This window comes from Ruditapes philippinarum, unplaced genomic scaffold (genome assembly GCF_026571515.1).
Source record: "Ruditapes philippinarum isolate M1 unplaced genomic scaffold, ASM2657151v2 ctg12743_1_1_1_1, whole genome shotgun sequence".
NCBI classification, from domain to species: Eukaryota; Metazoa; Mollusca; class Bivalvia; order Venerida; family Veneridae; genus Ruditapes; species Ruditapes philippinarum.
Genome location: NW_026861247.1, coordinates 1 through 27,013, shown reverse-complemented (window position 1 = coordinate 27,013; position 27,013 = coordinate 1). Strand labels below are relative to the sequence as shown.

The following is a 27,013-nucleotide window of genomic DNA, read 5'->3' as shown; positions in this document are numbered from 1 at the left end:
CATACCAGACTTTAGGGCCCCAATCATTAAAGAATTCCTTACACTCCATTACTGCACAACAACCTAGCAGAACAGGAATTCCCTGAAAATTAGCATATACAAGTCATATCATTTTTAGGCCTGTATGAACATAGAATAGACAGAAGAGCTAAAAAATTATCCAATCTCAAATCCTTTATTTTAGAACTTAAAACAAAAGCATTCCAAATAAGGAATGTAAAAATGTTTAAGTAAATAGAGAGGTTTTTGTAATTTGTTTACTGTATGTTATTTTATGCATATGTAAAATTAATAAAAAAACTTTTTGCAAAATATTGCCTGTAATCATAAGTTATTAAACATTTAAATAAACAATGCAGAAATAAATCTGTAGAAGTACACTGCTGGAGAACCATATTGGACTAGATGCCAGGCAAATGAATTGGGATATATGTTTTTTCATGTTGTGTACAAGTCCAAATACATGTATATGTATATCTTGTACAGTAAAGAATGCTATTAAATAAGCTATTTATTCTATATCCCAAGTTTAATACTGTGTGTTATACAATTACATGAAAACACATTTTTTTATTTTGATAAACATAAGCCAGCTTTCTTTTTACTCGCCCATTCTTTACAGATACCTTGTCTTGAAAAGTCTAATCCTTGACAGCTCATACACACTAAACTGTCCAATACAGAGTAATTATATTGGACTATACAAAGTTAAAAAGATATTGGCTTTTAAGTCACATAATTCAACAGCAGTGACTAAATATTAGCATGTTTAACAGAGTTACTCCAGAATTAATATATTTTGGGATTTTCCAAGCTAATCTGGGGGTACAAACAAACTTTTTACTGTAAAAGCTTGGAAAATAAATGTAGATAAGGTTAAAATAGTCTTGAGTTCTCTTTTTATAACAAATACAGTAGTAATTAAAGGCCAGACCAAATCTTTTGTGGTGTTATATGTTTATGTTTGTCTTTTGTTATGGGTGATTGAACTGGTTTTGCAAGTTGAGTGATGGATGATTGATTTTGGTATGAAAGTTATTTTTAGATGATTTGGTTCTGGAATGTAACATTTCTTAGTAACTGACCACTTCTTGTCTTGCTTTCTAAATGAAAAGAACTATAAAACTAGTTAACTTTCAGTTATTTCTCTATAGAAATACTTGCTTTTTATTTATGTTAATTTTTAAATCAGAATCTCTTCTATCAAGCCTGGTATGTATCATATATTTATTTGTGAAATTGTTTTTATTGTAATTTGAATTGTTGTATAATATTTTGTATTATGTATTTTGTGAAATGTATTTGTCTTGTAAAATATTTGTTTTGTAATGTGATGTCTTATTGTTGTTTTATTTTATTACAGGTTTTATTCTTGATAGAATAAATATATAAACATCATCAAAGTGTTTATTGTTGAAAAACCCCACCATTACATAAACATAGCTGGCTGACTTGGTAGTGCACCTTGAAGCTATAACAGTAAAAGTTTATTTGTACCAGGGAGATCAGCTCTGAAAAACCTAACTTTGCTGAGTTCTGAATACATGTAACAACAATTGCTATAGAATGAAAATACATACTGGAACATGTGCACTATCATGATGGGCTATATTAGCAAACTGGTTTACTCCTGGTATATTTACTGCAAATGTCATTCCATAGTTCACCTGTACAAAAATAACATCATAGCTAAGTTTAATGAAAATATTTCCAAAAATAAAGCACCCTAAGACCAAAAGAAAGGTAAGTACATGTATATACATTTCATAAATTAAGTGAGTGACTGATAACAAGACAGTCAAGACTTATGTCACACCTTATACAATGTAACTTCTTAACTTCTAGCATTTGCACATACTTGATAAAATTTAATCAATTTAGCAAAATTTTCATTTCCTGAGACCAAAAAATCTATATCAAATGCATATTGTACACCATCTAGCCTTAATTTCACTTTTCAAGTCCAAAGATTCCATACATTTTGTAATAAATCCTATTGCAATCTATCTAGCTGCATTTTCATATTCAAGGTACAAACAAATAGATTTTTGGTGTAGTACTTAATTCAGTATAATAATGTAATTTTATTAAATGAAGCAATTCAAAGAACAAATCTTATGTACAGACACAAAAGAGAGCATTATTCATATTCTCCCGGGTAAGGGTAAAAATGAAACATACCTGATGGTTCGCCAAGGTATGGATAGCAAAATGTTTTGTTTTGTTTACAATGTCATGGAATTTGCTGAAAAATATATGAATGAAAACATCTTTAAACACAAAATAATAACTCTTCTTAAAATATACATATATCTTAGTTAGACCTTTGTTTTCATAAATACTGAAATAATGGGCTTAAGCTACTTCACAGCAATCAGTATTCAGTCATGCAACTTCACAAGAAAAACAGTGACAATTTATTTTTTTTGATTACCTCCCTTTAGATTTTCCTCTTATTTAGAGAATGTATTAATTATTTATTTAATGTTAAAACATTATTTTAAAAATCTGTATGTAAGTTTCGTACACAATACTGAATACAAAAAAAAACATCTTATATAATAAGCAGATTTATTCATGTATCACTGTTTTTGTTGTTGCTTTTTTCATTTTTTTTTCATTACCTATATAATTATGTAAATTTAGAATTGGAATATTACCTTTTTTTAAAAAATCAGAAATCAACAGATGTAAATGTTGCTTGGATTAGTTTCAATGATTTAAACATTGTCATATAAAAACAGTTCATAAATTTTACTCAATGACCAGTTTTAAAAAAAAGTTTTGGGAGTGGGGGATGATACTTCTTTCAAAATTGTGAATATCATTCAATGTCTCCTATAGCTTAAGCCTAAAATAGAACTATGGTAACTACAAAAGATTACAAAACTATTAAAAAACAGTAAAAATTACCTTGGAATCTTTAGACAAATTGATACAATAGGTGGAGTAAAAGAAACACTAGTGAAAGATGTACAGGTCATTCCTCGCTTATGCCACATCCCATCTTCATGGTATCCAGATGTCACTACCACAACTGTGTGAAGCAACAAGACAAGGAACATCGCAATGCGATGCAACCAGGTTTTCAGCAAAATATTTCACAGAAGCTTTGTCATGAAGGGGCATTTGTTTTTAATTGAATTTTTAGGAGGAATTATGGCTTTTTTAATATTCTTCAAACAAAAATGATTGAGAAATTTTATTTTGTCTATTCGCCTTTTTCCCCCAAATGTTTTAGAAAGGTAAACAGTACTTTATTTTTGCTTAATTTTTGAAGTTGCGCACTGTAGAAATTGTTCACTATATATTCTGTATAAGGAAAAAATATACAAAGGGCCATAATTCGGTCAAATATTATCCAATCACAAAACCCCGACAATATGTGCCAGGCACTTGATAACAAAGCTTCTAAGAAAGTTTGGTCAAAATCCGTTGAGAAATGTAGGAGGAGTTGCGCACAGAAGAAATTGTTCACTATACATATTCTGTATAAGGAAAAAATATACAAAGGGCCATAATTCGGTCAAATATTATCCAATCACAAAACCCCGACAATATGTGCCAGGCACTTGATAACAAAGCTTCTAAGAAAGTTTGGTCAAAATCCGTTGAGAAATGTAGGAGTTGCGCACAGAAGAAATTGTTCACTATATATTCTATACAAGGAAAAAAAACAAAGGGCCATAATTAGGTCAAATATATACCAATTGCAAAACCCTGGCAATATGTGTCAGGGCACTTGATGACAAAGCTTCTGAGAAAGTTTGGTCAAAATCCGTTGAGAAATGTAGGAGGAGTTGCGCACAGAAGAAATTGTTCACTATATATTCTATATAAGGAAAAAAAACAAAGGGCCATAATTAGGTCAAATATTATCTAATCGCAAAACCCCGACAATATGTGTCAGGGCACTTGATGACAAAGCTTCTGTGAAAGTTTGGTCAAAATCCGTTGAGAAATGTAGGAGGAGTTGCGCACAGAAGAAATTGTTCACTATATATTTTATATAAGGAAAAAAAACAAAGGGCCATAATTAGGACAAATATTATCTAATCGCAAAACCCTGACAATATGCGCCAGGGCACTTGATGACAAAGCTTCTGTGAAAGTTTGGTCAAAATCCGTTGAGAAATGTAGGAGGAGTTGCGCACAGAAGAAATTGTTTACGCCCGCCCGTCCACCCATCCGCCCGCCCGCCCGCCCGCCGCCCGCCGACATACCTCAATCTAATAACCAGTTTTTTCCTTCGGAAAACCTGGTTAAAAATTATCTAATCACAAAACCCTGACAATATGTGCTATGGCACTTGATGACAAAGCTTCTGTGAAAGTTTGGTCAAAATCCGTTGAGAAATGTAGGAGAAGTTGCGCACTGTAGAAATTGTTCACTATTATATTCTGTATAAGGAAAAAATACACAAAGGGCCATAATTCGGTAAAATATTATCCAATCACAAAACCCCGACAATATGTGCCAGGCACTTGATAACAAAGCTTCTAAGAAAGTTTGGTCAAAATCCGTTGAGAAATGTAGGAGGAGTTGCGCACAGAAGAAATTGTTCACTATAATATTTTCTGTATAATGAAAAAAACAAAGGGCCATAATTAGGTCCAATATATACCAATTGCAAAACCCTGACAATATGTGTCAGGGCACTTGATGACAAAGCTTCTGAGAAAGTTTGGTCAAAATCCGTTGAGAAATGTAGGAGGAGTTGCGCACAGAAGAAATTGTTCACTATATATTCTATATAAGGAAAAAACAAAGGGCCATAATTAGGTCAAATATTATCTAATCGCAAAACCCCGACAATATGTGCCAGGGCACTTGATGACAAAGCTTCTGTGAAAGTTTGGTCAAAATCCGTTGAGAAATGTAGGAGGAGTTGCGCACAGAAGAAATTGTTCACTATATATTCTATATAAGGAAAAAAAAACAAAGGGCCATAATTAGGTCAAATATTATCTAATCGCAAAACCCCGACAATATGCGCCAGGGCACTTGATGACAAAGCTTCTGTGAAAGTTTAGTCAAAAATCCGTTGAGAAATGTAGGAGGAGTTGCGCACAGAAGAAATTGTTTACGCCCGCCCGCCCGTCCGCCCATCCGCCCGCCCGCCCACCGCCCGCCCGCCCGCCGACATACCTCAATCTAATAACCAGTTTTTTTCCTTCGGAAAACCTGGTTAAAAATCATGTAATTTGTGTCTGTGAACATTGATGGGAGAAAAGACATAATTATAGTTGCAGGAATAGTGTTTGAAACTTTAGGCTTTGAAATTTTGTACACTTAAAAATATGTTATGTATAATCTATAATACTTTTCGTACCACCAAAATGTTTCTTGGCAATGAACTTGTATATTTTTTAGCCAATAAAATATCTGACTTGACTTTGCTAATGATACGTAGTCTTAGAGAATTAAGAAATTGCTATCATATGTAATTATTCATTACATTAAAAATATACAGATCACAGTGTTGTATTTAAAGTTTATGTAAACTCTGCTGTCAGTAAATGAAAACACAGTTACCTGGTTGAGGGACTCTCTGCATGATATTTTTGTATGTTTTTCTTGTGTCACAATCATCAACATGATGATGTAATCTGTCTGTTTGATTCAATATTTCCTCAACTATAAATAAAAATCATATCTTGTTAATATACCATCATGTTGTTAATTTGTGCACTCCTGAAATTGAAGAATCTTGTTGTTTAATAAGGCAAGTGATAAATATATGACTTTCACAAAAAACAAAAGATCTTTTGTATATTTAAATAAGAAGTTTTTCTTTTTTTATTTCCAGCACTATTCAAAATGTTATAATTATACAGTGAAAGATACCAGTTTTTAGATATACAATAATTACTTTGAATAACATATAGTAACAGAAAGGAAAACCTTGTTCAATTAATCATTTATTTCAACACCACAAAATGTATTTTTCTTATAATAACTAACTTCTTCAGGTCTGCTTTAGTTTTGGCCTTACAATAATGTCTTACATCACAACCAAAATTATTAATTAAATGTTAAGACTATTGCTGACACCGGAACAGAAATAACTGCCAATTTAAGCATTCTACCTCATGTATACTTAATGTCAGTTACAGTGTAGGTCACTTGTCTTGTGATCAACATGTCCATATTTTGGTTGTTACTGAGAATACATCATTTGTATGAGTTTAAATATTGTTGAGCAACTCAACATACAATAATTATAGAAAAAACTTTAGAAACTTTAATACCACAATAAAGATATATAAAGTATAGTGTTCTAATGTATATCTGAAGAGTACCAATTTTGAGAATTTTCTAGTAACCCACTTGCTACATGTTTTATCTAATACTACAATGGAATTTTCTGATAATATATGAAATGCATGTATTTACAATAAAAAAAAAATTGACAACTTGACTAAGGGCCAGACAAGTTGACCAAAATGGTGCTATATTCATAACCATATAATGGTATTTATATTCTTTAAATTAACAATGTTTCAGTTAATTTCTCTTCGTATTTTCAAACAAACTTTAATTATTAAAGTCCATGATTTTTAGAAGAAAAAAATGTCCAATCATCAAGCGCAAAAAATCTGTTTAATATATCTACTGTAGGCCTAATTGATAAAGTTTTCATGATATTCAATAAAATCTTCTTTTAGACACACAATTTGCATATTCAACATTGTTTTAGGTTATTTATTTTTAAAATGCCATAAGACAAGCCTCAACAGTGTGTATAGACTAGTCATGCGTGAGACGCTTAAGGCTATAACTTTTGGCTAGCAATTTAATATGGGCCCATTCGGCTAGCCAGTGCTTATTAGTCTAAATAATTGTATTATGTTTGTTTGTTTGTTTGTTTGGGTTTTACGTCACAACGACACAGTATAGGTCATATCACAATGTTCCAGCTTTACTGGTGGAGGAAAACCTCATGTGCCCTTACAAGCATTATTTCAGGCACGAACGGGCACCCGACTAGAACCACCGACATTCGGTAAGCTAGCTGGTTAGCTGCCTCACATGAAAGAATCCAAAATCCCTGTCAGAAATCGAACCCACAGCGGTGAGGGGCAAGTGGTTTGAAGACAACGACCGTAACCACTTGGCCACAGACACCCCTGTATTATGTTTGTGATGAGATAATACGCTTTCTGTGTATGGGCAATATCTCCCCTCTCCCCTCTACGAAGTGAGATTGTGACCCAGATCAAAAGTATCTCATAATCTAGCCTTGGCACGTCAATATATTTTGACTAATTGGTGTACCATGTGTATAGGACCGAAATGACTCGGGGCCGTGTGATCTGAAAAAAAATAGGAATCACCTTTTGAGCTCATACAACGGCATGTGTACTGCGAAGTTTGGACTGAAGAACTTTCCAGGAATTGAACTGGAAAGCCAGTCTTAATAGAAATATTCAATAAACGCGAAAACATTTTCCTTTTGAAAAATAAAATTATTGACATTCATCCAAATAAATGACTCTAGACGCTTATTAACTTCGCCCAAATAATGCATTTAGATGATACAGAGTAAGGTCAAGGTCGCATCTTCTACCATAAAATAAACTTAAAATTCAACATTTTACATTTAAATTTATCTTTAGTATTGTTAAAACTATAAGTAAAGAAATATCTTAATTTAGGAACATTTTATTCAAAATATTAAATAAAGCGTTTTTGCGTCTAGCTTGGCTTTGTACATAATGACAACAAAAATGGCGGCCCCCATGTTCAACTTTGGTAAACGGAAAAAGGGATCGAGTAAGCGTACACTTTGCATATTTAGCCCCGCCTATAAATAAAGCACGAATTTCTTATAAAGCGTTATCATCATGATTAAAATAGACTATAAATCTGTGGAAATGATCAGTGTTACTGTATGTAAGTGCATATGCTTAATCCCCCTAATAAATATACACGAATGTCTTATAAAAATGGAAAAGGCTTTAAAGTGTTAAGTCGTGCAATAATGGTGCTTTCATTCATATGCCAAATGATTTAATCAGCATATGAACCTATGTGAGGATATCAAGTTAGATGACTAAAGGATTATCTGAATATACATACAATGTATAGTTTTGTTCATATGAAAAAATATATTAGGAATCACATTATAAGAGGGACCAAGTTTATACTATATAGTTTTCATTGAACAGATACAACGCGATCACGTAAGATGACCATGTACATATACTATTACTTTTCATTGAACAGATATCAGCGGGTCACGTACTTGATGACCAGGGGATCATCTACTTGTACACATAAAATAATTTTCATTGAACTGATATCATTGGATCACGTAGGTGACCAGGCGATCAACTAGATATACACGTCCTCTTTCTTATTATGGAAGGGATATAAGGGGATAACGTAAGATGACCAGGGGATCATATAATTTTACATATGCTATAGTTTTCATTGATCAGAAATAAGGGGATCACGTAAGATGACCAGGGGATCGTCTAGATGTGCATACAGTATAAGATTCATTGAACAGATATCAGGGGATCACGTAAGATGACCAGGGGATCATTTAGATGTACATATACTATAGTATTCATTGAGCAGATATAAGGGATCACATAAGATGACCAGGGGATCATCTACATGTACATATACTCTTTCTAATTATGGAAACGGATATATGGAGATCACGAAAGATGACAAGGGGATCAACCATATTTACATTTACTATAGTATCCATTGAATAGAAATAAAGGGATCACGTAAAATGACAAGGGGATCGTCTATATGTACATATACTATAGCATTCATTGAACAGAAATAAAGTGATCATGTGAGATGAGCAGGGGATAATCTACATGTACATTTATTCTTTCTTATTATGGAACAGATATATGGGTATCATGTAAGCAGACAAAGGGATCATCTAGATGTGCACATACTATAATATTCATTGTACAGAAATAAAGGGATACCGATCACGTTAGATGACAAGGGTATCATCAACATGTAAATTTATTCTTTCTTATTACGGAACAGATATATGGGTATCATGTAAGCTGACCAGGGATCATCTATATGTACACATACTTTAGTATTCATTGAACAGATATAATGAGATAACGTAATATATACAAGTGGGTCATCTAGATTTACATAAACTATAGTTTTCATTGAACAGATATATCAGGTGATCACGTAAGTTGACCAGGAAATCATCTTAATGTACATATACCGTACTTTTTCATTGAACAGATATAAGGGGATCACGTAATGATGACCAGTGGGCTATCTATATGTACATATACTATATTTTGCATTGAACAGATATAAGTGGATCATGTAAGATGACCAGGGCTTCATATAATTTTACATATGCTATAGTTTTTATTGAACAGAAATAATTAAGGGGATCACGTAAGATGACCAGGGGATCGTCTAAATATGCATATAGTATAAGATTCATTGAACAGATATCAGGGGATCACGTAAGATGACCAGGGGATCATTTAGATGTACATATACTATAGTATTCATTGAGCAGATATAAGGGGATCACATAAGATGACCAGGGGATCATCTACATGTACATATACTCTTTCTAATTATGGAACGGATATATGGAGATCACGAAAGATGACAACGGGTTCAACTATATCAAAATTTACTATAGTATCCATTGAACAGAAATAAAGGGATCCCATTAGATGACCAGGGAGCCATTTAGATGTACTTATATGCTTTCATATTTTGGAGCAGATAAATGGGGATAATTTTAGCTGACCAGAACAGAAATAAGGGGATCACGTAAGATGACCAGGGGATCGTCTATATGTGCATATAGTATAAGATTCATTGAACAGATATCAGGGGATCACGTAAGATGACCAGGGGATTATCTACATGTATGTACTCTTTCTAATTATGGAAAGGATATATGGAGATCACGAAAGATGACAAGGGGATCAACTATATTTACATTTACTATAGTATCCATTGAACAGAAATAAAAGGATAACGAAAATGAGCAGGGGATCATCTACATGTACATTTATTCTTTCTTATTATGGAACACATATATGGTTATCATGTAAGCTGTCAAGAGAATCATCTAAATGTACATGAACTCTTTCTTATTATGGAAGGAATATAAGGGGATAACGTAAGATGACCAGGGGATCATCTAATTTTACATATGCTATAGTTTCATTGAATAGAAATAAGGGGATCTTGTAAGATGACAAGGGGATCATCTAGATGTGCATATACTGTAAGAATCATTGAACAGATATAAGGGGATCACATAAGATGACCAGGGGATCATCTACATGTACATATACTCTTTCTAATTATGGAACGGATATATGGAAATCACGAAAGATGACAACGGGTTAAACTATATCAAAATTTACTATAGTATCCATTGAACAGAACTAAAGGGATCACGTTAGATGACCAGGGGGTCATTTAGATGTACTTATATGCTTTCATATTTTGGAGCAGATAAATGGAGATAATTTTAGCTGACCAGGGGATCATTCAGATTTACATATACTATAGTATTCATTAAAAAGATCTAAGGAGATCACGTAAGATGACAAAGGGATCGTCTATATTACATATACTATAGCATTCATTGAACAGAAATAAAGGGATCACGTTAGAAGAGCAGGGGATCATCTACATGTACATTTATTCTTTCACGAAAGATGACAAGGTGATCAACAGATCTAAGGAGATCACGTAAGATGACAAAGGGATCGTCTATATGTACATATACTATATTTTTCATTGAACAGAAATAAAGGGATCACGTGAGATGAGCAGGGGATCATCTACATGTACATTTATTGTTTCTTATTATGGAACAGATATGTGAGTACCATGTAATCGGACCAGGGGATAATTTAGATGTACACATTCTATAGTATTCATTGAACAGATAAAAGGAGATCACGTAATATGGCAAGTGGGTCATCAAGATGTACATATACTCTTTCTAATTATTAAACGGATACATGGAGATCACGAAAGATGACAAGGGGATCAACTATATTTACATGTACTATAGTATCCATTGAATAGAAATAAAGGGATCACGGAAGATGACAAGGGGGTCATTTAACTGTACATATATTCTTTCATATGTTGGAACAAATATATGGGGATAATGGAAGCTGACCAGGGGATCATCTAGATGTACACATTCTATAGTATTCATTGAACAGATGACAAGGGGATCATCTAGATGTACATATACGAAGGTTGTTCGAAAAGTAATAGGACTGAGAGTCTTGCATATTCATATTCCATCCAATTTAAAATACTTTCATATGTATAGGGATCGTAAAATGTTTTTCTACAACGTATGCATAAGTTTATTTCATTTATTGTGATAAAAGCGCGTTTCCTGTGATATTGAATAACCATGGTAACACGCACCGGCGCAGCACATAAAAATAGTTATTGAAGCTATGTTGTACTTCTAATTAATTCATATATAATTATACTCCGTTTGTCCATATATTCCACCAACAAATTTTTTCTTATTTTAGTGACATTATATATCTAAATTTGACGTCATTCAGGCATGAAATGGCATAATTATTTAGTTTTGAACAGCTGGCGGTAAATGTAGAAATGTGGCACTCAGTAACAAACAGAAATTCGTGTTATCGTTAAATTGTGCCAACGAATTGGCAATATTCTTTCAGATACATACAAAATGATAAAATTAAGAAAGGGAAAATTATCCTGCCATCAGGACACTCGTTTTCAGCTGGTACAAATCAATTTAAAAACGGCGAATTCAAAATCTCTTACAGGAAATTGTGAGAATGAAAGCGGAACATTGTGACGTTAATTGCAAAAACGCTGTAAATAGATCGACTGTAAACGGCACGCGGACTGTCCGGCACTCTTTTTGTCTGCTTCGCGTCTACTTAAGTTTTCACCAAAGGATTGTATATAAAACCATTCTATCAAACACTATTTCATTGTCTCTCATTGGATATAACTTGGTTTAAATAAATTGATATAATAATGATTAACGGTAATGATTAGTAGTATTTTCCCCCAATTTTATTTTAATAGATGCTACTTTTCAATTATACATATTGTTATTTAACTTTATATAATCATATTGATTTAAAAACGTATGATGTGAAAAATAGTAACATAAATCAATTTTGCATAATTTAGCATTAAAAGTCCATGCTTGTTGATTTCCCAGTTTACTTAAAATATTCGAGAAAAGTGGAGAATGGCCAACGATCGGGCATTTTTCTTGGAGAGTTGAACGAAATTGTGATCGTTTTCTTTCTCGCTATATTTCCACATATGAGACCTGATCATATGAACATGATTCAATCACCCTAGAACACTAGGAAGAATACTTTCAGGATGGATGACACTTGTTATATTTTGCATTTAGTTAACGACGTCATGAACGTCATTTACTGTATTGTCAGCGTGCGCCGAGTTTCGTTCCCCTTGTCATTTGAAAAATTCAAAGAATTGTTATTTGTAAACATTTTGTATTGTTTTTTTCCACTGTATATAGAGATCATGTTCCGATATGTGTGTCTTGTAATATTATGTACGTAAATAAACAAGTGTGAACAGTAGAGCTGCAGTCCTATTACTTTTTGAACAACCCTCGAACAATAGTATTCATTGAACAGCAATAAGGGAATCACGTAAGATGACCAGGGGATCATCTAGATGTACACATACTATAGTATTCATTGAACAGAAATAAGGGGATCACGTAAGATGGCAAGGGTATCATCTAGATGTACATATACTATAGTATTCATTGAAAAGAAATAAGGGGATCACGTAAGATGGCAAGGGTATCATCTAGATGTACATATACTATAGTATTCATTGAACATAAATAAGGGATCACATAAGATGACCAGCGGATCATATTAGATGAACACATAGTATAGTTTTTCACTGAAACAGAAAGAAATAAGGAGATCAGGTTAGTCGGCCATCTATGTGTACATACTCTTTTTTCATTATGGAACAGATATGAGGGCATCGCGTAAAAAGGATCAGGTTATCATCTTGATGTGCATAATTATACTATAGCTTTCATTGAACAGAAGTAAGGGGATCACGTAAGATAACCAGGTGATCATCTAGATGTATAGATACTATTTGCGTCCGTGGACAAGTGGTTAAGGTCGTTGACTTCAAACTACTTGCCCCTCACTGCTTTGGGTTCGAATCCCGACAGGGACTTTGGATTCTTTCATGTGATGAAGCTATCCAGCTTGCTTACGGAACGTCGGTGGTTCTTATCAGGTGCCCGTTCGTGCCTGAAATAATGCACGGAAGGGTACCTGAGGTCGCCCTCCACCAGTAAAGCTGGAACGTCGCGATAATCTTACGTGATCCACTTATTTCTGCTCAATGAAAACTATAGTACTTATATGTACATTTAGATGATCCTCTCATCATTTTACGTGATCCCCTCATATATGTTCCTTAATATAAAAGAGTATATGAACATCTACATGATCTCCTTGTATTCTTACGTGATTCCTATATTTCTGTTCAATGAAAACAATAGTATTTGTACATCTACTCTAGATGATCCCATCATATCTGTTCCAAAATGAAAAAGAAAATGTACATCTACATGATATCCATGTAATCTAACGTGATCCCCTTATTTCTGTTCAATGAAAACTATAGTATATGTACATCTAAATGATCCCCTGTTCATTTTACGTGATCCCCTTATTTCTGTACTATGAATACTATAGTATATGCACATCTAGACGATACCCTGGTCATTTTAAGTGATCCCCTAACATATGTTCCATAATGAAAAAGAGTTTATGTATATCTAGATAAATTCTAGTAATCTTAAGTGATTTCATTATTTCTGTTCAATGAAAACTATAGTTACTGTATATTTCCATCTAGATAATCCCCTGGTCATTTTATGTGATCTCTTTATATTTTTTCCATAATGAAAAAAGTGTCAATGTTCATCTAGATAATCCCTTGTAATGTTACGTGATCCCCTAATTTCTGTTCAATGAAAACTATAGTATATGTACATCTACATGATCCCCTTGTAATTTTACGCGATCCCCTCATATATGTTACATAATGAAAAAGAGTATGTACATCTATATGATCTTCTGGTCGTCTTACCTGATCCCCTTATTTCTTTCTCTTTAATGAAAACTAAAGTATGTGTTTATTTAGATGCACCGCTGGTCATCTTACGTGACCCCCTTATTTCTGTTTAATGAATACTATAGTATATGTACATCAAGATGATACCATTGTCATCTAACGTGATCCCTTTATTAAATGTATCTGTTCCATAATAAAAAATAGAATATGTACATCTACATGATCCCCTTCTCATTTTACGCGATCCCCTCATATCTGTTCCAGAATGAAAAAGAGTATGTACACATAGATGATCCCCTGGTCGTCTTATCTGATCTCCTTATTTCTTTCTGTTTAATGAAAACTAAAGTATGTGTTCATCTATATGATCCGCTGGTCATCATAAGTGATCCCCTTATTTCTTTTCAATGAATACTATAGTATATGTACATCTAGATGATCCCCTTGTCACCTTACGTGATCCCCTTATTTCTTTTCAATGAATACTATAGTATATATACATCTAGATGATCCCCTTGTCACCTTACGTGATCCCCTTATTTCTGTTCAATGAATACTATAGTATATGTACATCTAGATGATACCATTGTCATCTTACGTGATCCTTTTATTTCTTTTCAATGAATACTATACAGGTAGTATATGTACATCTAGATGATACCATTGTCATCTTACGTGATCCCTTTATTTCTGTTCAATGAAGTCTATAGTATATGTACATCTACATGATCCCCTTGTCATTTTACGCGATCCCCTCATATATGTTCCATAATGAAAAAGAGTATGTACATCTATATGATCTCCTGGTAGTATATGTACATGTAGATGATCCCCTTGTCACCTTACGTGATCCCCTTATTTCTTTTCAATGAATACTATAGTATATGTACATCTAGATGATCCCCTTGTCACCTTACGTGATCCCCTTATTTCTGTTCAATGAATACCATAGTATATGTACATCTAGATAATACTATTGTCATCTTACGTGATCCCCTTATTTGTTCAATGAATACTATAGTATATGTATATGTAGATGATTCCCTTGTCACCTTACGTGATCCCCTTATTTCTTTTCAATGAATACTATAGTATATGTACATCTACATGATCCCCTTGTCACCTTACGTGATCCCCTTATTTCTGTTCAATGAATACTATAGTATATGTACATCTAGATGATCCCCTTGTCACCTTACGTGATCCCCTTATTTCTTTTCAATGAATACTATAGTATATGTACATCTAGATGATACCATTGTCATCTTACGTGATCCCTTTATTTCTGTTCAATGAAGTCTATAGTATATGTACATCTACATGATCCCCTTGTCATTTTACGTGATCCCCTCATATATGTTCCATAATGAAAAAGAGTATGTACCTCTATATGATCTCCTTGTAGTATATGTACATGTAGATGATCCCCTTGTCACCTTACGTGATCCCCTTATTTCTTTTCAATGAATACTATAGTATATATACATCTAGATGATCCCCTTGTCACCTTACGTGATCCCCTTATTTCTGTTCAATGAATACTATAGTATATGTACATGTAGATGATACCATTGTCATCTTACGTGATCCCTTTATTTCTGTTCAATGAAGTCTATAGTATATGTACATCTACATGATCCCCTTGTCATTTTACGCGATCCCCTCATATATGTTCCATAATGAAAAAGAGTATGTACATCTATATGATCTCCTGGTAGTATATGTACATGTAGATGATCCCCTTGTTACCTTATGGATCCCCTTATTTCTTTTCAATGAATACTATAGTATATGTACGTCTAGATGATCCCCTTGTCACCTTACGTGATCCCCTTATTTATGTTCAATGAATACTATAGTATATGTACATCTAGATGATACCATTGTCATCTTACGTGATCCCTTTATTTCTTTTCAATGAATACTATAGTATATGTACATCTAGATGATACCATTGTCATCTTACGTGATCCCTTTATTTCTGTTCAATGAAGTCTATAGTATATGTACATCTACATGATCCCCTTGTCATTTTACGCGATCCCCTCATATATGTTCCATAATGAAAAAGAGTATGTACATCTATATTATCTCCTGGTAGTATATGTACATGTAGATGATCCCCTTGTCACCTTACGTGATCCCCTTATTTCTTTTTCAATGAATACTATAGTATATATACATCTAGATGATCCCCTTCTCACCTTACGTGATCCCCTTATTTCTGTTCAATGAATACTATAGTATATGTACATCTAGATGATACCATTGTCATCTTATGTGATCCCTTTATTTCTGGTCAATGAAGTCTATAGTATATGTACATCTACATGATCCCCTTGTCATTTTACGTAATACCCTCATAGCTGTTCCATAATGAAAAAGAGTATGTACATCTATATGATCTCCTGGTCATTGTGAGTGAGCCCCTTATTTCTTTCTGTTCAATTAAAACTATATTAAATGTACATCTACATGATCCCCTTGTCATCTACGTGATCCCCTTATCATCTTACGTGATAACTTTATTTATTTTCAATGAATACTATAGTATATGTACATCTAGATATTCCCCTTGTATTCTTACATGATCTCCTTACATCTGTTCCATAATAAAAAAATAGTTTATGTACATATAGATGATCCCCTTGTCATTTATTTGATCCCCTCATATATGTTCCAGAATGAAAAAGAGTATATACATCTAAATGTCACCTGGTCATCTTACGTGATCCCCTTATTTCTGTTCAATAAAAACTATAGTATATGTACATCTAGATGATCCCTTGGTCTTTTTATTTGATCCCCTTACATCTGATATGTAATGAAAAAAAGTTTATGTACATCCAGATGATCTTGTAATCTTACGTGATCCCCTTATTTCTGTTCCATGAAAACTATAGTATATGTACATCTAGATAATCCCCTGGGCATCTTACGAGTTATCATTATATCTGTTCCATAATAAAAATGTTTATATGTATTTCCCTCACATATGTTCTTTAAGAACTACAGTGTTTATACACCTTAAAGACCAGATGACCCTTCTTCATATATATTCCATCACTACTAATGTATATTTACATCTAGATGATTCCCTGCTCATCTTACATTAACCTCTCATGCATCTTCTATAAAAACTAGTATATGTTCATGCAGATGATCTCTTGGTCCTCTATAAATGTGATTACTCATATATCTTTCATGAACATAAGTATACATTGTGTACAAAGTGCATTCAGATGATCCTATAATCATCTTACTTGATATCCTAACAAGGTTCATCTGCTGATTAAATTATTAGGCATATGAATGAAAAACCATTATTCTACAGTTGTATGTCCTGAAGTTTAAAGCCTGTTTCCATTTTCTAGACATATGCATAAATTTATTAGGAGGATTAAGCATATGCACTTACATACAGTAACACTGATTATTTCCACTGATTTTTAGTCTATTTTAATCATGATGATAACGCTTTATAAGAAATTCGTGCTTTATTTATAGGCGGGGCTAAATATGCAAATTGTACTCTTACTCGGTCCCTTTTACCGTTTACCTTCAACTTTGCCGGTCGCGCAACGTCATTTTATTATGCATCCCGTAATTTTAGTGTGTCAGTATCTGTTATGAAAATTACACCGTCAAACTTTAAAGGAAAACAGTCATCTCGTGACTGGATAGAAAGACAAATGAATGATCCTTACGTAAGACGTGCAAAGGAGGAAAATTATCGTTGCCGTAGCGCTTTCAAACTGACTGAAATTGACGGAAATTACAAAATCATAAAACCTGGAGATATAGTTATTGACTGTGGTGCTTGTCCTGGATCTTGGAGTCAGGTCGCGGTTGAAAGAATTCGCCAGAAGGGAAAACATGGTTGTAAGTAGTCGGAGTCTCTCCTCGAAATTAAATGACTGTTGAATCAGGGACTGGTTGAATCAATGTTTATAGAAATATATGTGATATTTTTCCTTGCACAAAGTCCTGTACCAAGACTGCAGCTCGTTGTTTTGTCCCTTTCCACTGAATTTTAATAAATACATTGTGTATAGCAATTTTACATGCCAAGTTTCAATCCGATTCAAAGCAGCGCCTAAATGACGTTATGCTGCATGTAAATAAAACCAGAACTTGTCAGATTGACCCAAATTAATAATTTATGTAATATAATACATGTAAGTAAATTAGTAATAATTTAATTATTACTAATTTACTTACATGTATTATACATAAGCTACAACGAGAATGAGAAACAAATCCCTGGCATGCATCTTTTTAACAAAAAGGTTAACTTTAATTTTACACGGTGATAGGGCGTTTACCACAACTTTTCCGCGCAACGTCAAAACATCATACTTCTGACCGAGACACCGTATATTTCTGGGCAAAATATTAATGGCGGGATAACCAAATTCCAGGTTATAGCTTACAAAATATCTAACTGCTGGACATTGCAAAATTATTCCAATTGTTTAAGTACTTCATCGAATTTCTGAAACAATCTATCGTTAATCTAGCACAACACAATTCACAAAAATTTACATACTTCGAAGAAATAGTGTTTACAAAAGATCGTGTCTACCTCATTATGACTCGCACTTGTCACAAAAACATGTGTTATAACGACGATGTATTTGTTCTATGACCTTAAGAGCCCGTATATATATTATGGTTAAGCATAAATTCAAGTTCCATACGAAATTGTGTGTTTCTATTGTAAGTTTTAGGGAATATATGTTGTAAAACGGCCTATTGACTCGAATATTGGAGCACCGTACAACACTGAATTTAAACACCGCATTCTTTTTCCGTTTTGGAACCGTTTTCATTTGCACCATACTTTATAAGTAACTGTTAATTTACCTACTGTTATGTTATGTTGCTGTTATCATATGTTATTTTATGGAAAACTCTCACTTATAAAGTATGGTGCAAATGAAAACGGTTCCAGTATTTATCGGTCAAACGGAAAAAGAATGCGGTGTTTAAATTCAGTGTTGTACGGTGCTCCAATATTCGAGTCAATAGTCCATTTAACAACATATATTCTCTAAAATTTACAATAGAAACACACAATTTTGTATGGAACTTGCATTTATGCCTAACCATAATGTATACACGAGCTCGTAAGGTCATAGAACAAATGCATCGTTGTTTTAACACATGTTTTTGTGACAAGTACGAGTCATGTTTAGGTAGACACGATCTTTTGTAAACACTATTTCTTCGAAGTATGTAATTTTTTGTGAATTGTGTTGTGCTAGATTAACGATAAATTGGTTCAAAAATTCGATGGAGTACTTAAACTATTGATATAATTTTGCAATGTCCAGCAGTAAGATATTTTGTAAGCTATTACTTGCAATTTGGTTATTCCGCCATTATTATTTTGTCCAGAAATATACGGTGTCTCGTTCAGAAGTATGATATTTTGACGTTGCGCGGAAAAGTTGTGGTAAACGCCCTATCACCGTGTTTTAGGTACATGCGTTTTTTTTCTTAATGTTTTTTTTTTTAATTTTACGAGTAAAAACTTTAAAAGGGACAGCGACTGCGTAAACATGTATAGGTACATGTCTTATTTTGATTCCAGAAATTCTAAACAAGTTTATTTTATTTAATTAAAGGGAGTATTCGTATCGTATTCTATAGTCCAAATAATTAGCCGTGGAAAAAATTTAAGTTATTAACATTTAACATTGTGTTTAAGTCAATTGTGACATTTTACATTTTATATTATCAAGGCTTTTTTAACGTAACATGGAAAATAAAAAATGTAAAATATCAGATTAATGAAATTATTATGAATGATAAATATGAAATAGGTTACGTATAGGTCTTATAATTAGGACTACGTATTCCTATGTATCACTGTACGTGCATATAGAAACGATCTCTAGTTGTAGGGATTATGGCACACACCGACGCACTAAATACAGATATGATTGTAGATTCATTCAATATCACAGACGTACGGCACATTTGCCATGCCAATAATAGTCAAATTATCATCAAATAATCACCCCTTTGTCATCAATAACAAAATTACTATCCAGCACCCGTTTACTATATAAAATATATACACCCGCATGCACACAGACACACATACAAACACGCGCTTGGCTGGAGCTCATTATAATTAACTAAAAAAAGTTCATGTTTTTAGAAAACGAATTTCACGTTATTATGTTTGCTGGTCTGCAAAATAGATATAATGCTTACTGCTATAAATATTACATTGTGATATTTTAATTAAGCTCGTCCGCTGTGGGTTCGAATCCCGATAGGGACTTTGGATTCTTTCATGTGAGGAAGCTATCCAACTAGCTTACGAAACGTCGGTGGTTCTACTCAGGTGCCCGTTCTTGCCTGAAATAATTCACGGAAGGGCACCTGAGGTCTTCCTTCACCAGTAAAGCCGGAACGTCGCCAAATGACCTATACTGTGTCGGTGTGAGGTAAAACCCAATAAAAAAATAAGCTCGTTTGGCTTGCCAAACATAAACTCTAACAAGCGCCATACGTTTTATATTTTGAACTACAAAATACGTTTCAAATTTAAAAGCTTAATGTAGAGGTTTCAAAATATCTTATTAAGATTGCAAACTAGTAAGGAAGTACACTACATGATAAAGAAATAGGATATGATGTTTATTCTATTTGATTTGAACGTAAAATATTGGCAAAACATAAAATATTGAATTGTTCATCCATAAATTACGTAATTTTATTGCAAATATTAATTCACTTATCAAACATAATGTTTATTGCAAATAATTCACTCATCAAACATGACGACTTTTTTAATAAACGTTATTTAAGTTGTCTGACTTTACAAAAAATGGGCGATCAAGTAAATCTAGGGGAATTTATGTTTGACAGATAAGTGCAGCAAAGAAAAATGAAAGACCAATGATCATCTCTTACATTTTTATCATGATTTTGAAGCGATTTCCTGTAATTTGAAACTGTCATAATCTTTAAATTGGTGTACAATGATACTTCAAAAATGTTTATTTAACGGACCCAAAATAATCTATATAGACTTTTATGATATATTTAGATTTATTCCAATATACTCTTGAAATATTTTTATAAAACTTCCCTATATTTTTTAAAATTTGCACCCAATGAAAATGCTGGGTCAGACTCACTATGTGGCACGACATTCATACCATTAAAAAAGAATCAGCGAATAGCGCTTTATCATTTTAATTTTTTTATACTTCGGGTTTCTTAACTATACCAACTGAGACCAAGTGTACCAACTGAGACCGATGAGAATGTCCGATTTTTTTTTATTTATATACATCATTTTAATCAGACTGCACTGCCGTTAGTAATTATTTATAATTTTTTTAGTTAACCCTTTCCCCCATCATATTGTGAAAAATGGCCATTTTCACTGAAAAGCCTCCTCTTACAAGTTCAAACTGCTATGAAACTATGAAAAATGCTTCAATACTAATCAAACTTGGCACACATGTTGACTGGACCATTGCCTTTGTAACGACATGCTCAGTGTTAAATTTCCTGTTACCATGGCAACGAGGGGACATCTCAAAATTGCCAAAAATCACTTTTTTGCCTCGATTTTTTCCATCAAAATTTACTTCAAAGTGCTGCAACTTCTCAAGGGATTGAGATAGAGTCAAAGGCTTTTCAGCGTTGGTTACACGTTACCTTATGATCATTCTGGGGTCATTTTAAGCCTCTCACAAGTCCAAAATTTTCTTGGCGATGAGGGGGGACTCCGCCCCCCTTCAAACCCCCAAACAGAAGGCGGCACATCCCCCTTCTGGCAACCCCCTGATGTATTATTTGGATGGGGGACGGCGCCGAAAAAAAGGTCACTTTTTTTACAACATTTCTAAAACGAAAAACAGTGTTTGGGGTCTAAATAGGACATTTTTTCACTGTTTGAGGCCATATAAAAGGGGGGGGGGTCAAAAAAGCCGTCGAAACACGCTTATATAAGGGAAAAGGTTAACAAAAAATGATGAAAAACCTTGGAATCACCCAAAATCTAGTTTTTCCATGTAAACATGTGGTCTTTTACCTAATTTTGGTGAAAAATTGTTGTTTTGTAACATTTATAATTTTTTTAGTTAACAAAAAATGATGAAAAACCTTGGAATCACCCAAAATCTAGTTTTTCCATGTAAACATGTGGTCTTTTACCTAATTTTGGTGAAAAATTGTTGTTTTGTAACATTTATAATTTTTTTAGTTAACCCTTTCCCCCATGATATTGTGAAAAATGGCCATTTTCACTGAAAAGCCTCCTCTTACAAGTTCAAACTGCTATGAAACTATGAAAAATGCTTCAATACTAATCAAACTTGGCACACATGTTGACTGGACCATTGCCTTTGTAACGACATGCTCAGTGTTAAATTTCCTGTTACCATGGCAACGAGGGGACATCTCAAAATTGCCAAAAATCACTTTTTTGCCTCGATTTTTTCCATCAAAATTTACTTCAAAGTGCTGCAACTTCTAAAGGGATTGAGATAGAGTCAAAGGCTTTTCAGCGTTGGTCACACGTTACCTTATGATCAACCTGGGGTCATTTTAAGCCTCTCACAAGTCCAAAATTTTCTTGGCGATAAGGGGGACTCCGCCCCCCTTCAAACCCCCCAAACAGAAGGGGGCACATCCCCCTTCTGGCAACCCCCTGATGTATTATTTGGATGGGGGACGGCGCCGAAAAAAAGGTCACTTTTTTAACAACATTTCTCAAACGAAAAACAGTGTTTGGGGTCTAAATAGGACATTTTTTCACTGTTTGAGGCCTCAAAAGGGGGGGGGGGGTCAAAAAGCCGTCGAAACACGCTTATATAAGGGAAAAGGTTAAGATTGAACAGTTTATGGAGCGTCAACAAAACAACTTCAGTGGCAGTTGTTTTAAGAACATATATTTATTTTTTAGCTAGTATTAACAACGTTACTAGCCTTTGCTCTCCAGATATTGAGGGATAAACGTATCTGTCTAATTTTGGCAATAATTTGGACAATATCAAATGAGCCGCGTCACGACAAAACCAACATAATGTGTTTGCGACCAGCATGGATCCAGACCAGCCCGCGCAGTCTGATCAGGATCCATGCTGTTCGCTATCAGTTTCTGTACTTGTAATAGGGTTGTTAAGCGAACAGCATGGATCCTGATCAGACTGCGCGGAAGCGCAGGCTGGTCTGGATCCATGCTGGTCGAAAACCCATTATGTTGGTTTTGTCGTGACACGGCTCAAATATACTATAGGCATTGCTCTCACCAGCCCCCCCCGCGTTGAGTAATAGTTAGTCGTGCACATCAATGCCCATTATCAAATATTTATTGAGACAGTATTCACTTGTTCTGACAGAATAGAGTTAAAACGTATACTAAGCCTTTTGTGCCTGTCCATCATGCAAAACCGGTGTGACGGCGTAATAACTTATTGTTGTATGAAAGTAGACCACTGACAGTTAAAAGCATTATCAAAATTAATATCAAAAAAAAAAAACATTTGTAAACAAGTTTTATAAAGCTTTTATATTGCAATAAAAACTGTGTCGTGTCCTTGCAAATCGTTCTAAACAACCACTGTGCACTCCAAATGTGCCGTGTCCCGCACGCCTTCCAATTGGCCGCGCCTGAAAAGAGATGACTTTTCGGCTTACAAGCAGACCGCTGCAGTTTTAAAGTGAATGGTTATTTTGAACTATTTAACACTGAAATATGCTGTACTGCTACATTGAAATGGTGTGAAAGAATGTACATGTGACTGGAAATGAAAGATAGATATATCCTTCACATTTCCCAATTAAGAGGCGGATGATGTATGCATTTTCATCCAAATTCACATGTACAAATGTACATGCATTTCATACACCAATGTTTTAACAATTTTAACATTTGATCAGCTTTCATGTAACTTTTTTTTCTTGTAGATGATGACAATCAAGGAATGGTGATCGCTATTGATTTACAAGATATTGAACCAATTGACGGTGTTACCGTATTTCCAAAGAGCGATTTCACAACATCAGAGACGCAGTCTAAAATTTTGCGCGTGCTCGACGGTCGTCATGCAAACGTTGTGTTAAGTGACATGGCACCTAAAGCCTCTGGTAATAGGGAACATGACCATGATGCCATTTTTCAGTTGTGTCTTTCAGTTTTGAAATTTTCCAGCCACGTGTTGGACTCTGGTGGCCACGTGGTCTGTAAATTATGGGATGGAAGAGAAACCAACAAAATAAAAGAAGTAATGAATAGAATGTTTACAACAGTTAAAACAGTCAAACCGGATGCTAGTAGGTCGGATTCTGCGGAAATATTTCTGCTTGGTCAATATTATAAATTGAGAAAAAGCTGATAAAAGTTTTTGCTTGAAAAGGTTTAACCTGACTCCGGTATATATACATAAGTATATATATTAATATTATACCTGCCTGGGTAAGATCTAATTGTCATAAATTAGTTTGTGTACTGTACTTTACCATAAATAAATATAGCTTAAATCAACGTTTTGATAACTATGATATTAATGTATACGTACAGGAAGTCATGTGTTTATGTGATAAATAGAAAATATGTAAATATACATGATCATATTATTTCACCCAGATATAACAGCAACCCGTTTATTGCAGCTAGTATGAAATTGCAACTAATAGTAAGCATTTGGGACGACCGAGTGATTACGGCCGCTGACCTATCACTTCTGTAGGTTCGAATTGCGCCGGTGACTTTGGATTGTTTTATTTAATGAAGCTATCACGATAGCTTTACGGAAGGTCGGATTATTTATCCAGGTGCCTTCTCATGCTGATCGGTACCTGAGGTATTCCTTGAAAATAGTCACAGGACCTTAATAAGCACAAAAAGTCTGTAGCCCGGAAGACCGGATTAGTTAAACATAAAACCCCCCAAAACAACGAGGAATTTCTCGTCTGCATTTAAAAGTGTTTGAAACCAACAACATGTATATATGTACTTGAAACCAACTCCATGTTTACAGACCTCAGATTCGTCACTTCGATATCTTGATGATCATGGGGTATTTTTCCGTGCTTTGTTTATGTCAATATATTGCAGGTCGTCCGTCTTCTTAGCCTGGAACTAAATAAATATCCAAGACAATTACTCCGGCGTTAAAGAGATTCCACTGAGGTTTTTTGACATGACGGGACAGGCAATATTTTTTCACAGAATTTTGTACCAGGTCTAGACCAATTACTAGCGTGCGAAGTTTCAGGTCATTCCGTCATCCCATTTTTCTAGAATTAACATTTTTATTGTGCAAAATGACCCAAAGAATAAAAAACGTTGAGACGCTTTTTACTCAATTTAGGCTATATATTACAAAAAAATCGGGGTTTTATTTAATTTCGAGCATTTCTTCATTAGCCGTTGCAGATTTTTTTCCCATTCAAGTGCTTCACTTGATCTATGTCAGAATTTTAAAGTTTATGTTGTTAAGATTTTAGACCTCAATGGAGCTCCTTTAAGTGACTTAAATACTGGCGATAAATCTATCAGCTGAACAAATATTCGGAAATGCAAAATGTTCAGCTATACGAGTATCTTGTTATAAATGTCTAGTACACTGTGATTTAGAAATAAGTAATAGAAAGAGCACCGAAACACGAGGTTATCTGATTTGTACGAGGGGGCGTAGCCCCCGAGTATTAATCAGATTACCGAGTGTTTTGGTGTTCTTTCTCTTTTGTATCATAAAAACATATTGTTGTCACAATATGAAACCCCGGCAAAAATGAACCAATGAACGAACATCTGAATATGATATTTATGTCGCTTTCCCTTTCTCTGCCGTCACAATATGTAAACCCCAGCAAAAATGAGCCAATCAATGGGCATGCTCTGGAGTGCGGGTAACTAATACCCGCACTCCAGTTAACGCACGGTGCATGTATATTTATACGATTTAACCCTGACACATTTTCAACAGAAATGTCTCCGAACTATGATACAATAACTGTTGTATTATCGTGTATTTCACATTTCAAATCAGGAAATGTGTAGATTTATACATGCGCATGTATATATAATATTTTTCTCTCCGGAGGTCAGATATAGAATACAAGTTTTGTTTGTTCCTTCTTGGTTCGGGGATTATTTTCCCCATTTATTATCTCTGAACACACTTTATTACCAATAAGCAATAATTTGATACGACAGAAATAATATTTACAATCCGTCAATATTTAATCATATCTTTGATATACAGATGTACATATTGTATTTTTATGTTTGGTTATATATTATTTGCATGCATGATTTTTTTCTGTTCATTTGTATTTTTCTTTTAATATGTTCATAGTTTAACTTTTTTAATAAAACAATAAATATTATTAATGTTAGTATTAAATCTTACAATTTCTTAAATTTATTGCTATAAAATCTGTAACTGGCAGTTGTAAGTTTTAGGGATTTCGATGTAAAATTAGTTATCAAATTGATGCCTATTGTAGTATAGATTCTAATCAGACAACACGGAAGTGCAAACTGCCATGGCTTTATCCCCGGATAACATAGACAAACCAATACCATGACCACGTGTTGCCACGTGAAGTTTTGAGATAATTGGGAAAATTATTTAATTTTATAAAAATGGGCGAGAGGGTCCCGCTTTGCGTGATTGGGGTTTGTCTTTTCTGTTTATACGTTAGTAAAGGGGGTTCATTTTGATCTTGTCCCAAACCCGAACTTTCAAAAAAAAATTAAAAGTCAAAACCCAAACTTTCATTAATTTTTCCTGGTTAACTTTGGGTTTAAAAAAACAATTTGTGCGCTTTTGCACTTTTTCCCAAACTGTAATTTTGCTATTGATTCCAAAAAACCATGGGGTTTTCAGAA

The 27,013-nt window shown here is 33.9% G+C and overlaps 2 protein-coding genes and 1 long non-coding RNA gene across 4 annotated transcripts; 1 reads left to right on the top strand and 2 right to left on the bottom strand.

Moving 5' to 3' along the window:
• Positions 1–36: 36 nt before the first annotated feature.
• Positions 37–18,072, bottom strand: LOC132715028 (uncharacterized; the record flags this gene model as incomplete). Of its 2 annotated transcripts, none has more annotated exon segments than XM_060698001.1 (6): positions 37–82; positions 1,581–1,667; positions 2,182–2,245; positions 2,914–3,037; positions 5,536–5,637; positions 17,935–18,072. In XM_060698001.1, coding segments are annotated over 5 exon segments (343 nt in total), but the record flags the coding sequence as incomplete, so codon positions are not given.
• On the bottom strand, positions 4,361–5,202 carry LOC132715030 (uncharacterized). Its single transcript, XR_009623637.1, has 2 exons — positions 5,126–5,202; positions 4,361–4,911 (listed from the first exon to the last, which is right to left on the bottom strand). It is a non-coding gene; the product is annotated as an uncharacterized LOC132715030 (long non-coding RNA).
• On the top strand, positions 17,707–24,835 carry LOC132715029 (rRNA methyltransferase 2, mitochondrial-like). Its single transcript, XM_060698002.1, has 2 exons — positions 17,707–18,024; positions 24,082–24,835. The coding sequence occupies exons 1-2, from the start codon at positions 17,772–17,774 to the stop codon at positions 24,507–24,509; spliced, it is 681 nt and encodes a 226-aa protein (XP_060553985.1). The 5' UTR covers positions 17,707–17,771; the 3' UTR covers positions 24,510–24,835.
• Positions 24,836–27,013: the final 2,178 nt, after the last annotated feature.

Coding starts and splice junctions, on each gene's coding strand:
- LOC132715029 (XM_060698002.1), top strand. CDS start 17,772: ATGAAAATTACACCGTCAAACTTTAAAGGAAAACAGTCATCTCGTGAC. Junction 18,025..24,081: donor CCAGAAGGGAAAACATGGTT/GTAAGTAGTCGG, acceptor TTTTTCTTGTAG/ATGATGACAATCAAGGAATG.